This window comes from Eubalaena glacialis, chromosome 7, assembly GCF_028564815.1.
Source record: "Eubalaena glacialis isolate mEubGla1 chromosome 7, mEubGla1.1.hap2.+ XY, whole genome shotgun sequence".
NCBI lineage: Eukaryota > Metazoa > Chordata > Mammalia > Artiodactyla > Balaenidae > Eubalaena > Eubalaena glacialis.
In genome coordinates this window covers 74729289-74745623 of record NC_083722.1, presented here as the reverse complement: position 1 = coordinate 74745623, position 16335 = coordinate 74729289, and the positions used below count along the sequence as shown (strand labels likewise).

General features: G+C 59.2%; 1 protein-coding gene across 1 annotated transcript; it reads right to left on the bottom strand.

The window, feature by feature from the left end:
• Positions 1-1508: 1508 nt before the first annotated feature.
• Positions 1509-15290, bottom strand: SLC38A3 (solute carrier family 38 member 3). The gene is made up of 16 exons (XM_061196853.1): positions 15237-15290; positions 7768-7922; positions 7596-7677; positions 7307-7422; positions 6661-6734; positions 6486-6578; positions 6325-6406; positions 5142-5224; positions 5001-5059; positions 4673-4837; positions 4512-4591; positions 4139-4239; positions 3786-3910; positions 3553-3697; positions 2509-2612; positions 1509-2420 (listed from the first exon to the last, which is right to left on the bottom strand). The coding sequence occupies exons 2-16, from the start codon at positions 7866-7868 to the stop codon at positions 2316-2318; spliced, it is 1515 nt and encodes a 504-aa protein (XP_061052836.1). The 5' UTR covers positions 7869-7922; positions 15237-15290; the 3' UTR covers positions 1509-2315.
• Positions 15291-16335: the final 1045 nt, after the last annotated feature.

The following is a 16335-nucleotide window of genomic DNA, read 5'->3' as shown; positions in this document are numbered from 1 at the left end:
GGAACTTGACAGCCAGAGATACTCATTTTCAAACAGTCTTGTGGGCACTTGACTTTTTGATATAGTGTAGTGGCCACACTGCCTGCCCCCTTCCCCCTGGAGCCTGCTGACCAGCAATCAGTCTGGAGGAGAACTTGCTTGGCAGGCAGAGATGGCCTCCAGGGGCCAGGGTCCTTCCTCCACCCCAGCTGTGTATATGTGGGTGAGTGTGTAAGTGTGTGGCAGCGGGGAGGGGTGGGTGGAGCGACTGTCAGCTCATCCCCCTGGTCTGAGAGGCCTGAAGCCAGGCTTGGGGTCTTAAGAGATTCCAGGCAGTCCTGCTGCTGCTCTGACCTGCAGCCTTCTTTGGATGGAGGGAGGTTGAGAAAAGATACCCGGGGTCTGTCAGCAGGATGGACCCTGCCCTTTATTGCCTCCTACTCCACAGGAGCCAAGGGTCTCAGGCAGGGCCATGGCCTCACCTGACGAGGAAGACACCAGAGACCCCCAGAGGGCAGCCCTGCATGCCAGGGGCACTCTGGGCTGCGGCCACCTCTAGGCCAGTGTCCAGCTCTTTTCTGGGGCCACGGGGCTCCTGGGTGAGTCCCCAGGCTGGAGTCAGGCGCCTGGGGCTGTTGAGAACCAGACTCAGGAAGCCCCCCTCTGATCAGCTGGCACTGCCATGGGCCTAGCAGCCACCAGCTTGAGGAAGTTCTTTCTTCAGGGTTTTCTCAAGCCGGCAGCTGCCTTGCCAGTTCAAACTGGATTTTTCCTGCTGCCCTTTCCCTGGCCGCCTAGCCGGGTGCGGGGTCTCTCCTAATGAGGGTTTGATGCCAAGGCCTGGGCAGCTCCGTCCTGCTGGGTCCCAGCTGATTCAGGCCTGCCTCAGGCCACGGGCAGCTTCCCAGTCCCACCCAGGCCAGGCCACCTGGGGCTGCCCTGCATCCTTGCAGCTCTTGCCCTGCCTTGGGCTCCCCAACTCAAAACTCAGGTCCCACATACAGGCACTCACTAACCCACCTTTATTCGTAGCAGGTTTTACTATTAATAAAAGATTAGCCTGACAGGGCACAGGACCCCTGGACTTTTGTCCCCAGACTTAAGGCATTGACAGAGGGTTGACATGGCAGCTAGGGAGGGCAGGGGGCCCTTCTGCAGGGCTTCTGCAGGGCTCAGCCGCCCCCAGCTCAGACCCTCCCTGGAAGCTGCTGGGGATGCACCTCACGTTGCCTCCTTCCGGAGGCCTCTCTCTGTCCCATTTCCTGGGGCCTCATTAATTCCTCCCCACCTCACCCCGTAAGAAAGCAGGTCTGTGCTGAGCCTGGCCCAGGCCCAGAGCTGGGTCTCAGCACACCACTGGTTGGTTGGTTTGGGAGGCAGGGGGCGGGGTGGAGTAGGGGACTCACCCTGTCCCCACCCTTATCCCAGGGAAAAAGGCAGGGCAGGCTTCCATCACCAACCATGTCCCGGCTCCAACCCCACTTTCCAGGAACCCAGGGACCATGGAGATCAAGAATATAAAGCACAGCTGGTCTTATGTATAATATTTATAAAAGGGGGCAGCCAGCCTCTCCACCCCTGCCCCAGACTGGCCCCTGGGGTCTCTGGCTCCCAGGGGCAGACACGTTCTGGGCCCCAGCTTCTTTCTTCTCCCAGCAGTGGAATGTGAGCTATGGCCTGGGCTTGGGGTCGGGGGAGTCCCAGCCTCCCCAGGACTGGTGAAAGACCAGGGAAGGGGTCCCTTGGGGTGTCCACACCAGTCTCACCCTCAAGTATAGGGTGAGGGGGTTCTGCTCCTGCTGGAGGGGATGGGAAAGAGGACCAGATTATCCAAGGGCCTGAGCCCACGAAAGGGGCCTAGGTGACAGAAGGAGGAAAGGCAAGCGGGCTGAGGGAGATGAAGCCCCAGGGAGCAGACCATGGCCCAGGAGCAAGGTGGGGGGATGACTGCAGGCCTAATTCAGCTCTTTGTGCCCCTACAGGCTATGTGACCTTAGGGGGCAGCTGCTGGGCCTCAGTCTATGAACTTGTGCAAAGAGAATAAGGGGCTTGGGTGGGACCTGAGGCAGCAGGAAGGGAGCAGGGGTACAGCCTCACCCTGCTCCCAGCTCAGGAAGCCCCTGTAGGCCAGGAGCTCAGCAGGGTAGTGGCCCAAGGGCCTTGGTCCTGTGGCTCTAACAAAAACTTCGACAGAGAGGACATGGGGCAGGGCCAAATGCCATAGTGTTCACCACGTCTTTCTCTTCCCCCTCCAACTGGCCACGGGATGGGAGCAGGGGCTGAAGAGTCTGGGAAGGGGTAGGAGGACGAGTAGACAGAACAGGATGGGGGTCATCCTAGTGGCTTCCTCCATGCCGACTGGTCCCCGAGCTCCAGTCAATAATGATGAAGCTCAAGCTCATGGTCATCAGCAAGAGGCCAAGTGCAGCAAAACAAAGGGCCTGTGGGGTCAGAAGTCAGGGTCAGGTCTGAGGTCAGGGCAGCCCCCTCATCCCCACACCAGCACACCAACCCCCAGGCCCTTCGCACCAGGATTTTGGGGGTAGATCTTGTAGGTTCCTTCTCTGTGGGCATGATGCGAAAGTAGAAGATGGCAGGGAAGATGAAGATGAGGCATGGGGCAGATGTGGCACCTGCAAAGAATAAGGCATGGCCACCACTGGCTCACATCCACCTATTGGCTAAGGTTCAGGGTGGACCCTTTAATGAGATCAAACATTCCTTGATGAGGGAGTCTCATCTTGAGACTCCACTCGAGAGCTCTGTCTGATTCTGGAGAGCCCATCAGCCCCTCCCTTTGTTCTTTGTCTACCAGGATAGACGGCTAGTGCCTTTGGTGTCAGAAAACTCTGTCAGTGAATGAAGCTGGCAAAGAGAAAAGGCAGGCCAAGAGACAGAGATGAAGTTTGAGGATATTGGGCTCCTGGATATAGCTATTCCTGAAGGCTTTTCCATTAATTGAGCCAATACATTACTTTCTGAATAATTCATTTTGAGTCAGCTTTCAGACATACAGAACCAAGAGTCCTGTCAGTGATATCAATGATACTCAGCCCCCAGGTCTGTGTGTTGGTCCTTGCAGAGCTGGGTTGGGGAGTCAGTCTCCTGAGTTGGGTCACCCCAAAGATGTCTCAGAATTGTTTGATCTTCCCACTCAGAGCCCCAACTGGGACAGTTGGACAGAACCCTAAACCTACAGTCCCATGATCCTGGGGCCCAATCAAGGCTCTCCACTTAACAGCTATATGGCTCTCCCTTAACCACTCTAAACTTCCTCATATGTTAGGTGGGGACAAGAGCCAATGAGATCCTTTGTGAAGGCCCCTTGACCCTTGGGCTCCACTCCATCCTCCAGCACCCCCAGCAAGGGTAACTGACTCGGTGGCTCTGAGCCCTCAAAATGGATTAGGAGAGCCTTAAGAACAAATCTCAGATGGGAGGCCAAGCTGTGCACATGGCCAGCAGCCATCACGTAAACGTAGGTTATGAGCTTAGGAATCTGCCAGGGTTTGCAGAAGGGAAGTTCTCTGGGACAGTACCCTGCCTCCATTCACAGCAGGGCCAGACCCTTACCGATGACCCCAAATATGCCCAGGATGTTGGGGGCAAAGATGACCAGCAGGTTGATACAAGTGAGCAGGCCAACAGCAATGAGCACATGCCGCAACCAGCTGAACTCGCGGTCCTGAAACAGCATCTGCTGGAGGGCGCGGCGCACCTGGGAAGCAGGGTGGGGAGAGTCATCAATCTGTCAGCCCCATCAGTCCCACCCCGCCAGTGGCCTGGCCACCTGCACATTGGCTCACCGGAAACAGAACAATTGGCACTGTGAGTGTGACTGCCGTCAGCACGGCCACGCGCACACACAGGATCAGCACATCAAACGGGTCCACCTTGTTGTAGGTGTGCAGCAGCTCCGACTCCACCCTGTCTGTGGCAGGCAGGGAGGGTGGTCAGCAGGAGGTCCAGGGAGGGGGTTGGGCTCTGAGCCTGGGTTGACCCTGACACTGAGGAGTGGCAACACACCTCCACAGCTGCAGGGCACAGTTAGGCATCACAGACCTAATGAACGCCTATAGTATGCAGGGTGCCATGGCCACTGGCCAGCCCCTTGCCCCCCAGCCTGGCCTCTGCCTCTGCCCCCACGGTCCAGCCATACCGTAGAAGGTGAGGTAGCCGAAGAGGGCGGCCAGGAAGTACATGACATACATGACGGCGATGGACAGGTTGGAGATGTGCTGCATCTTCCTCTTGGAGGGGCTATGGGGCAGCAGGGGAGGGGATTGGTGCCAAGCTGGGCCACACTGGGAAACCCCCATGTGTCCTGGGGTCTCTCTCTGGCACCACACCCTCACCATCTGGTAGCTGAGGGAGCCTCCTTCTTGCCCCCGGTCACCCCTTGTGGCAGCCATGGAGACCTTGGATAAAATGACTTGGCTCCTGTCACTCTTTCCCCCCTTTAGGACCACATCCGTTCTCCCCAAACCAACACCAGGCAGCCCCCTCCCCCTCTCCCAGCCACGGATACCTACTCCTTGAGCTCTGTATAGATGGGCAGCACCTCAGGGTGGCAGACAAAGGCGAAAGCCATGATGGGGATTGTGTATGCCGTCTGGCAAAACAGGGATTCTGTGTCAGAACAGCCCCTGACACTCTCACCAGGCCCACTGCCCCCTCCCTGGTCTGTTGCAACCTGTGTGTTGAGGGTGAAGTAGCTCGGGGTACAGAAGGCTGCGGCTTCCGTCTCGACCTGCAGCCCTGCCTCTTCCTTGATGACCTCCACGAGGCTGAAGTTGCCTGTCATGTTGGCTAAACTGGGGGACAGCGGGCAGGGCACGTGGAACTTTTTGTAGATGACCTAGGTGGGGGCAGGGAAGGATGAGGGTATCAGGGCCAGGCCAGGCTGCCTGGGAAGTCACTGTGAAGCCACATCTAGATCAGGACTGGAGGAGCTGCCTTCTGACCCAGGCTTCCCAGAAGGACCTGCCCCCCTCCCTCGACCAGCGTGGAGGGTAACTCACTGCAATTAGGAAGAACACCATGCAGCTGAGAGAGAAGCCACTGGAGTAGCCTAGGTAGCCTGCAAAGTTGGGGAGGGGGGATGTGAGACCGAAGGTCCCCTCCCATGCATCCCTCCAAGGCCCTGGCCCCGCCACACTCACCAAGCTGCCGCATCAGTGCCAGAGGCAGAATGACAATGACAGAGACCAGGATCACCAGGTAGTTTCCATTCATGTACCAGTCCCTGCAGGGACGGGAGTGGGGAGCTGATATTAGAGTCCACTCAGCCTCGAGTGATGGGGCCGCCTGACCCCCAGCCGGGGTCACCCGTGGTGCCACTGAGTGATCTCTGAAGAATACTTGTCCACAGCTCTGAGCCTCCCTTTACCCATCTGCAAAATGGGCCCACTCCCAGCACTCTCCTGGACAAGGTGAGGACTAATACACTCAGCTCCTGCTTGGTAACCATTACAATTACAGTCACTGTGGTTGTTTTTCCTAGGATACATAGGTCTGGGTCCATCCTCCCCATGGAGTGGCCCCAAGGGGCCTGGGGGGTGGGTGGGATGAAAGAACCTGGGTCTCGGGGGTGAGGCATTTTCCATGGGGGTCTCAGGGATTTGCCAACCACCTGAGCTCCTTGTGGTCCCCCCAGCATCTGCATCCTGCATCATCCTGCCCCACGCCCTCAATGGACAGTGGACACAGGGAGCTAAAGGGATGAGGAATGAGACCCTCCTTCAAGGGCAAGCCCAAAGGCCAACTCCTTGGGAAAGACCCCCAGGGCCTGGGGGCAGAATCCTGGCTGTTTCCTTCCTTCCAGAGCTGTTTTCAGCCATGCAGCCTTTCTGCTTGCCGGGGCTGTATTGCCAAGGGCAGGGCCTGGCTATCTTCTCTGCTCCTACCCACAAAACATGCTCATGCCACGAGAACTGGCTAAACTGACAATAGGCAACTGGGACGCTGTGGGCTTAATTTCTTGGTTGGGGCGAGGTGGTGGGGAGGCTTACACCCAAGCCACGGTCAGGAATAGCAGGAGCTTAGAGCTAAGCCTGAGGTTCTCAGGTCCTCTGTGCTCACAGGCTGGGTCCACGGCTAGGCGGGGCCGGCTTCCTCAGCCTCAGACTACCCCCTGCCCCACATGGCCCTCCTGGGAGTCTTGCCCAAGGTGCTGCATAAACAACTGTGCACTGAATGGTAGCTCTGCCGGCAGCTCTCTGCCCCCCACCTCCACCCTGTCTTGTCTCTCCCACTAGCCCAGCCTGGGCTCTGCTAGTGGTGGACATAGAGCGTTAGACTAGGGCCTCCCACCCTCACCCAGCCCCGCCCCACCCTGGGGCTCACGAGGTCCGCTCCTCCAGGTTCAGGAAGGTCTGTATGACAAGGGGCAGCTCGGACTTGATGATGTACAGGTAGCTGGACATGGCTGGGGGGAGAGAGGCAGGTCAGCCAAACCAGCCAGCCTTCAGCCTGTCCACCGTCCATCACCTGCCCATCAGCCTCACCTCCGATGTTCTGCAGCACAATGGCCAGGGCTGCCGCCAGCTTTCCTGGGGTCCCAAAGGCACGGTAGCCCAGCTGCTCATAGGCACGGATGCCTGTGGGGACAGGGAATCAGGACAGTCAGGAGTGCTCTCCCCAGCCCACCCCTCCCTGCTACAGGCCAGGTTTGGGGCTCACCCACGATCCCTGAGGACTTGAGTAGCAGGTGGATGGAGTAGCTGGAGAGCAAGGCGACGGCCGTCAACAGGAACCTGGGGAAGGTGGACGAAAAGAGGTCGCTGGGGCTCCCCTGGCAGGCAGGGGGCAATGAGCTCCGGGAGGCCTGGGTGTGCGGGGTCTGTGACCCAGGTGTCTGGACCCCCAACATGTGTGGATGCAAACTCGGCAGGCCCCAGGGGTGGTGAACATCACCTGGGTTGACCCAGGGTGGCCATGACCCAGAAGGGACCCTCTGAGCACCACCTCCCCTTGAGATCTTGGAAGAAACATGTTTTCCATTTAGGCTGCAGGGCAGAGCTCTGAGGTAAGGACACATGTACCCACATAAGGCCTGGCCATGGGGTTTATCCATCACGTGTAAATGTGGTAGGACAGACTCAGTCCTGTTAGGCTGGCCCCGTGTTGTCATCTCAGCGGGTTTACTGGGAAATGAGGTATATTTGTCTGGCCACGGCTGTTTTTTTCAGCTGTGGTTTGGGTTGAGTGTAAGTGCCCACCCACTGCAGCCTGGGTCTTGCGACAGGAAACTGGCATGTCCTGGGAGGTCAGGATTGGTGGCCTGTTTAGGGCTCCTATCTTTAGAAGGTTTGCTAAGGGCACTCACAGGAAAAGGATGATGCCCGTATTGGCCATGGCGTAGGCGAGCCCCAGGATGCCACTGCCCATGATGGCGTTACTGAGGTTGAACACTGACATCCCGAACGATGTTTTCCCCTCGAACTGCAGGCACCAGAGGAAGACGGGAGGGGTGGGGTGAGTTAGCAAGTTGTGGAGGGTAAATCAGCATTCCCTCGCACTGTCCCTTGGCCTCCCATCGCTGCCCCATAGCACCTCATTACTGCCCTCAAGCTCCCAGGGGTGCCCCCGAGCCCCTGACGGCCACCCTTGCTCACATCGGTGAAGTGTGGCTCCTTGCTGGGACTTTTTGGTAGGAAGCCTTCGCCCTCAACACAGCTCCGTCCGGGGCCCTCGACCCTGCAGGCACAGACCAGCCAGGCAGCTCAGCTCCAGCCCCTTGCCCTGCACCCTGCCCTGCCCTAAGCCATGACTGAGTCCCTCGCTCACCTCTGGTTGCCACCCGTGGGGGTGGTGACTGGGAGTAGCCCCTCCAAGTGTTTGCCGTTGGGTACCAACTCCACCATCTCCGTCTGCAGAGGTGCCTCCATGGCTCAGGGACCACCACCAGGAACAATGGCTCTCACACTGACGCAGTCAGAAGTCTACAGAGCAGACAGTCCCTCTGGTTATCCCCACTCCTTGGGCTCATGGCCCAGACTCCCACAGGAAGTCTGCAGCTGTAGCACACCTCCCAGAATTTCACTGAGGACATACATGTTCATGCAGCTCTGCCTGCTGCCACCCTGGAACCTGCCATTGAGGGGCAGAGCTCGGATACCTGAGTTCTCCAGGACATTCTGAGGCGACACCTCAGCTAGTACCTAGCACTCCCCTGCCACATATACATAACGACCCAGGCAAGCCCTTGGGGCCTCAGTTTCACCATCTGTGAAGTAAAGCTCAGTTGGATGACCTGAGTTCAGAGCCCAGTGGTGCCAGGACCCCAGGAGGCTGAGTCCCAGGCCACCAGACCCCTCTCTGGGGATGGGCCCTGGACTGATTGCCCCTCCCTGATATTAATACTGGGAGACAGTTTCCTGTGCCCTGTGTGCCAGGGGCCTCCTAGCCAACCTAGAATGGCACTGCCCGATGGCTGGAGGCCTCGGGAGAGGGCGAGGGCTGTGGGCCCTGTTCCCAGCCACCCGGCGGGCTTTGCTGGCAGCCAGAACAAAGGTCCCTCTGTGGGCTGAGAGCTGGCGCTGGGAACGGCAGGCGCAGAGGCTACCCCCCGCCGGAGCCAGGAGGCCTAAGGCGGTGCTGGGTGGCTGGACACCTGGACCCTGCCCGCTTGGCTGCAAAGGGCCCTCAGGGGCCTTCCAGGAAATGGGTGCCCTGGGGCCCAGTTCTTTGGGCCACACAGGCCTCACCCTCCACACAGCTCTGGCCTCAGGGCCATGTTCTCTTTCAAGCCTCTCCTCCCCTGCTGGGGAACCCCCCCACCCTTAGGTGCCCACCCTTTGAGGAGACTCCCCACTTCCTGGAGCCCCAGGTCAGGAACTCAGAACCTTGGCCAGCTGTAGATGGGCCTGGACCACTGGATCAGTCTTCCCTTCCCTGCGCTCAAGGCATAGCTCAGCTGGACCCCAAAGGGATCAGCTCCCCTCCTCCCCATGCCCAACTCTGCCCACTGCCCAGACAACTTGCTAGCCCCTCTCCCATCACTGGCGCTGGGAGCCACCTACCCCATGCCCAGAAGGTACCTGGGCATAGTGTCCCCAGGATCTATAAGGACATCCTGAAGGCCAGACAGGCCAGCAGGAGATCTGAAGCCAGAGTGGAGACCAGGGAGGGGGCAGCACTGCCAGGCAGGTCAGCCAGAGCCTAGTTTTGATGTCATGGCACCCCCTCCACTTGGGAACCCTGAATCCTGCCCCAAATCCCCCATCCCCACTCCAGATCCTGATGGTCTCAGGTCTGCTCCTGAAGCTGGAGCACCAGGGGTCTCAAACTCAGCATTCAGGGCTAGGGTGGGTAGGGAAGGCTAGGCTCAGGACTTGGGCCTCAGGCCACAGGCCCTGGTGTTCTGGAGGCAGCAGCCACACAGAACTGACCAGAGGACCTCCCTGCAATGGCCCCAGGCAGCCCCAAGCCAGAGTTCAGATCCTAGGTACCTCAGTCCTGAGTACCCCATACCTGGCACCCTTGGACCCCTCAACCTACCTCTCCTTCCTCTGATGCTGGCATCTGAACCCTTCTCTCCTCCAGCCTGTCCACATAGGACCATGACAATTTGAGCATCTCTTCTAACACCCTCTTCCCCTGGACCAGAGTCCCTAAGGTAAGCCTGTCTTCTTCATGCCCCTGCCCTGAGCCTCACCAACAGCACCCCTCCAAGGATACCAGCACCTGGTCTCCAGAGTCACTCCAGAGTGCCCCCTGGCTCTCAGCTGGGGTTGCCCTTGCCTGGCCTTCCGCCCGGGGCAGGCTTGGACAGGCCCTCAGAGTGTGCTGAGTCAGCAGCCTGGACAAAGCACTCTTCTCTGCCTTAATATTCTTCCCTAGCAGCCAGGCACTGCCTCCAGGGAGACCACAGCCCATGGCATGGTCATGGCCAAAGTGCCTGAGGCCCTGGCTCCAGGTTCCCCATCCCCTCAAGCAGGACCTGGGCCTAGACCTTCCGGTCCTGCCTATTACTCATGACCAGTCACTGCTGGGTCTCAGGCTGGCCCGAGATTCCAGAGAGGACATGGAATACCCCTCCTCAAGTGGCTTCCAGTCTGGAAGGGACAAAACCCACACAGACATCCCCCACCCTATGGCTCCTGCAGGGGAACCCCAGCACATAGTGTGGCTTTTAACCAAGCCACATAGTGCTGGGACTCAAAAAAGGAGAGAGAGGGGCATCAAGGAAGTCTTCCTGGAGGAGGAAGTGAGGGAGCCAGTTCTGAAATTCCAGCAGAAGCCCCCAGGATGTGGAAACAAGAAAGAGTACCTCAAGCAGAGTGCACAGCATAGGCAAAGGCCCTGAGGCATGGTATAAGGCAGGCTCTGAGGATAGAATGAAGGTTCCGTGGCCATAGACAAGCCTGACAGGGCCTTGAAGTCGAGGTCAAGGAATCTGTACTTCAGTTAGGGCAAGGCTAAGGGCTGGGGGGCCAGGGTAGAGATTAGTACTGGCCTGACATGTGGACCTCCAGGCATTTCCTGAGGCTGGCAGCCCATTTTTGACAGTTCCTGTCTCTCAGGACTGCCGCCTGCCAGGCTCCTTTGCATCAGGTATTGGAGTAGACTCAGGGGATAGCCCCTGCCTGAGGAAAGCTGCCAGCAGATTCTGACCCACTGTGGGGAAAGTCCAGAGTGGACACTCTGGGTCTGAGGCCTGACCTGGCCCTGCCTCACCATGTGACCATGGACAAAGTATTCCCCACTCAGGACCTCAGTGCCCTCCTGTCCTCCGGGGGTTCCGTAAGTTTTGACCAAAGGTGGGGACAGAGTGAGGAGCCTCCCTGAGCACTTCGCCCCCAGAGCAGACCACAGGCTCCCAGAGAGGGGTCAGGATCTTGGGTGGGGAGATCACTGCGACCTTGGGCAGATCATCAGAATGGCATCTGTCATGGGTGTAGCATCGGTTCAGGCAGTAAATCGATGGTCCAGGCCACTGCCCTGGGGCCTGTTTGCTCTGTGGAGAGATAAGGGGGGGTGGTGCAGAAGCCATGGGGATAGCATAGCAGGTAATGTCCGCCCACGCAGACCTCACAGGGTGAGAATTCGTCAGGCACACTTCCTTGACAGGCGTTGAGTTTGGCTAATTAAAGATTTCGATATCCAGGAATCCAGGCCACCGTGGGGCCACTGCTTGTGTCAGCTGCTATGGGAAGCACACCTCTCTGTCCCCACATCCAGGTCCTTGGAGCCACCAGGGCTCTGAGCCCGGCTTTCCTCCCCAGTGTTCAGGGACGTGAGTGGGTCTGCAGTAGCAGGCTAACTACAGGGAGACAGCCACACTGTCCTTCTTCCCTCGGTCCTGTGGCCACATGTGCTGGTGGAGGCACAGACCCCACAGAGCTTGCTGCCATGGCCCCCAGGCTCCTTGTGCCTGGGAAGCCCTCACCTCAGCTCAGATCTCAGGTGAGAGGCGGCTGGCCTGGCTTAAGGGTCCACTGTGGTCATCCCTGGGGGCCCATGGATGAGGGCTGCCCCCAGTTCTAGTTCACCGGTCCTTACCACTCCCCTCATTAGCTGAGAGAAGGTGTCCCTCCCTAGAGCCCCTTTGCCCACCTGCTTCTCCAGGCTTCAGAAGGAAAACACCCTCCTCGGACAAGCTATCAGTTAACAGGGAAACTGGATTCAACAGACACATCTGGATTGTATGTTCTCAAGGCACAGCAACAGGGATTGGTGTGGAGCTGATTGCTGAGGTCAGGGGTCTAGGGACAGGGTGTGTGGGCGGGTGTTCGGGACGCGGGAGGATACTAAAACAAACCCCTTGCCCCTCCCCCAGACCCACAACTCCAGATTTTGACCTCAGCAGATCCAGTCTTCCATCCGCTACTCCCCCATTGCCAACAACACTGAGTAAGTGGCTAGTGTGTGGCCAACATCCGGCTGGTACTGAGGGGGTAGCATGCAGGAGGGGAAGGCAAATGGTGCAGAGCACTGATGTGTTGGCCACACCAACCCCTCATCCCCTAGCTCTCTGGCCCGGTGCTTCTGTGTTCCGGGTATCCGGAAGTGTCTAGGAGGATCTGAGGGCCCCAGCTGGGGCCGGAAGATGGACTTTCCTGTGACAGGGTACATTTTCTAAACCTAACAGACGCTTAGCATTGGGTCTATCCCCAGACACCTAGGCCTCCCCTTCTGCCCACCCCTGGACCCTCCTTGCTCAGATTGCCCCCAGTGAAAGCTGCAGTCGGAACCTCTTGCCTCAAGACTGGGCCAGAGCCAGCAGCAGCCCCCTCCCCCCCACTGCCAGCCTGCTGAGAAGGACGTGCAGCCCGAGGCTCAGCTGAGGCAAAGGACAGGACATCACGTGCCTGTGGCCCCCCCAGGGGCAGGGGAGACCCCGAGCCAGCCAGCCCATCCTCCTCCCTGCTGACTCGGAATCCCCTGGAGGCGGCCAAATATTTGGACAGCCGGACTTCTGGCCCCAAAGAAAGCTGGAGCAGGGGCCTGGGGCAGCTCAGGACTCACTGGAGACCCCAATGGGGAGGCAGAAGGCAAGGTCAGCCCAGAGGAGAGGCGCCATCCAATGTCAGGAAGAAGCAGAGAGAGTCAGAGGGAGGGAAGAGAGAGACAGGGAGAGAAAACACACACACATGATATCTGTGTCCATGCATACTGATCCAGACCAAGAGACAGGCACAGGGAGATAAAGAAATGCAGATGGATCTAGAGGGACACAAATAGAGAAGAATACACAGAGAGATGGGTGGATAGACATTCAGACAGGGAGACAGACAACCAGATAAGTGAGAGACAGATCGACAGAGATGGCCAACCATTTAGAGATAGCCAGATGGAGAAAGAGACAGAGAGACAGCAAGACAAGACAGAGCATCCCAGAAGGCGCAAGAAGTAGAGGGAGCCAGAGGCCCAGGTGAGGGGGCAGCAGGCCCAGTGGGCACTGCAGGGATGCCACAGCATTTCCAGGTTCCTACAAGGGCAGGTTATGCTCCCATTAGTCAGGTGCAGACATCCAGAGGGTGGGACTGAACCCACTGGGGCCACAGGCCAGGCCCAGCTGGAAAGCTCACAGCCCCCTAGTCCAGCACCCATGGCTTGTCTACCCACACAATAGGAAAGGTATACGGAGAGGATAGTCAGTTGAAGTGACCCCCATCCTCAGCAGCCATGCACGTGTGCAGACGTGCTGGCTGAGAGGCTGTGTACAGGACGTGGCCCGCAGAGCGGAAATTCAAATCCAAGCCACCCCAGGCCGCTGGCCGGAAAGCCCCTCCTGCCCAGCAGCTGGTCCTTCCCTTTGGCCCCCAGAAGCCCTGCCTGGTCCTCTAGAGCGCCCCCACCATGCATCTGTCTTATCCAAAGTCCAGCCCTCCATCCAGCAGACTGAGTGTGCACAGGGCACACAGTAGGTACTCAGTAAATATTAAATGAATAGAATGGGTTCAAGGTCTTTGGCAAGCCTCCACCTCATTTCACCTGCTCCAAGTGGCGCCTGGCTCCCCGGCCATGTCTGCACTAGAACATCCTCCTGCAGTGCCCCTATCCTATTATGGTATAGACTGCACATCCCGCCCCAGCTTTCTGTGCACACAGATGCCAAAACTGTACCTCTCTTGTAGCCAACCACTCCCCCAAAACATTTTCCCCCTCAGACTGAGTGCCTGCACCCTGCCCAGCCCAGACTTTCAGGGTGCACTCAGTTCGGCTCAAAAACCTTCCCTGCCCCCACCCAGAGACCATGAACCACCCAGCTTGTCCTGTTGCACGTGTTTCTCCATTCGTCCAGGGCTCCAAGGCTACTTGCTAGGGCAGCAGGCACTAGGACAGGAGCAACCAGCTCTCATGGTCTTGCCACCTGGAGCCTGGATGCGGGGGGTGTTTGTGACATGGGCCCAAAGAACCAGTACAGAACAAAGGGTGGCTTGGGAAGCCAGTGAGGACGGTGGCTCTATGGGCCCAGGCAGAACAAAGTTTTGAGATGTACACCCCCACCCTCCCCCGAGACACAGCCCCCAGCCCTCAACCTCAAGGAGTCCGAGATTCTCATTCCTGATCCCAGCATTCCAGCCCTCTTAGGGATGTGCCAGGCCTGGCCTCATCCACCCCTGATTTCTCCCACCTTTGGTGCTTCCTGCAGGAAGCTTTCCATGTTTGTGCAGAATCTCCCCCTCTCAAAATGGACCTGTCCTTGGATCTCTCCAGCTTGCTATGCTCCAGACTGAGAACCTCTGAGGCATTTGCTTACTTTCCAGAAGGAAGTGAGCCCCCATGCCAGACTGTGTACTAAAGAGGAACGGCCCCTTTCAGGGCCAGCACAGTGGCTGAAGGCAGTCATGGAAGGAAGGACAGGACTGGCAGGCTGAAAGAAGGATGGGCCTGGGTCGAGGTGGCCCCCACGGTGCAAGGACCTTTAACTTAGTCCCCCTCAGACCTGTCCCAGAGCCTACACCTGGGCTCAGGGCTCAGGTCACTGTGGGGGAGAGGGTGAATTCCCACAGGCCCCGCCCCTGGCCTCCCCCTCCCCGGGTGTAAACAAACGCACGCACTCGCTGTGGCCAATCGAAGGGGCCAATCGGGTCGGGGCGGGTTCCTGCAAACCTAGTCCTGGTCCTTTCCCTCCGCCCCTGCGCGCACTGTCAGCTCTAGAAGCTCAGACCGAGCCCCGCCCTCAATCCAGGGAGCCACGCTCGCCCTGTGCCCGCCGTGCCCGCTGGCCTGGCTGCAAATGGCACGGACTCTGGGACCAACATGTGCCACGCGGCCCCTCAGGCAGCCTGGCCCGATCTGCCCTCAAGCCCCTGCCTAACGCAGCGGGATAAATATACCCTGACGCCCGGCGTGCCAGCGGGCCGATTTGCTTGTCAGGCGCCCGTCGGGGCAGCGCTCCAGGGCCTGCTCCCCGGCCCTCTTAGGCCCCCCTCCGGGCCCTCTCGAGCTCGCCCCCATGGACCGTGCCTCGGGAAGCCCATCGCGTGCCACCCTAGCCCCCAACAAGGCGTCCTGTGACCCCAGCACCCGGTGCCGCCGACCTCCTGCTATCCCGCCCGGCCCTGCGAGAGGCCCCGAGACCACGAGGTGATCCTCCCAGGACACTAGCTCAAGCTGGGAGCTGGCGGGTCCCCAGACCTGCGCCTGGAGCGCTTGGGGCTTTGGCTCCCCGGAGGCTGGGGCGCCTGCCCGGAGCCAGGGCGGGCGAGGGGACCTGCCCAGAGCCCAGCTCCGGACGCGAAAGTGGACAGTAGGGCTCCGCCCGCTCGGTGCCCCTGAGCGGGGGGTCGGCGCCCCAGCAGTACCTGGCCTCGCGAGTGAGGACGCGCGGTGCTCCGCTCGGGCCGGTGCTGTCCGCTCTGCTCCCGGCTGAGCGCAGCGGCAGGGTATGAAGGGCGCTCGGCCCCGCCCCCGGCCCGCCCCCGGCCCGCCAATCCCCCGCGGCCCGCAGGAGGAGGGGCAGGTCTGCGGAGAGGCGGGGGCCCTCCACTGGCTGGGAGCAAAGGGGCAGCTAGAGCGCTAAGGAGGCTTAGGTAGGAGAGCAGCGGCTCCGGGAGGGGCTCAGTTGAATCTTGTTGGGGGAATGCTTTAGTCCAAAGCAGATTCTCTCTGAGGTCTCTGAGCGCCCCCTAACCCCTGAAATTCTCTGCCCTCACTTCCCTCAAGCCAGAAGGGGCTCTTCAGCTAAGAGGAATGGGAACAGGGCCATGCTTAACCTCAGCGAAGGATGCCTTGAATGGGGGACTTTCACATCACTTAGGCACAAGATGTCTTTTCTGCCTGCCTCACCCTTCCCAAGCAGAGGTGGGATAGGGTGAGGACAGGGGCTCCCTGCATCAATTCTGTTTTCACCCCAGATATTCAGAAGAGATTGAGGGTAGACAAGGGTAGGGGCAGTGAGGATGGGGCGGGGGCGGGCAGGGGTGCGGGGAGCAAGCCTTGGCTCACGCCGAGCCTTGTCTGGATCTCCCTGGCCATGCCCCCATTTCCTTATTTCTAAAGAGTAGGAGACAGCTGTGTCTGCCCATGGGAAGTAGGGCCTGGGACTTGGTGCCTCAGGGGAAGGGGTTTTAGGGTGACCCCATTCCTGGCTGAGGGCTCCTATCCTACCCCTGCCTGCTTCCCACCCAAGGCCTTAGTGCTCAGTGGTGGGTGGTGGGTGTTAAGGCCCACCAGCCCAGGAGCAACCAGCAGGGAGCTGGGGGAGGCCTTTACCTTGGGGGTGAGCTGGGGGAGGGTGTTTGCAGAACAGCTGTGTCCCTTGCTTCTCAGCCACTGGCTCTGATCCGATTAATCCATGGCCTCTGCTGTTCCTAGTCAAGCTGGATGTCTCTGTGTCATGTCTGCCCCCCTCCCTGGTACTGGGGAGAATGCCCTCAGAGGACAGGCCTCACCCCTTCCCTG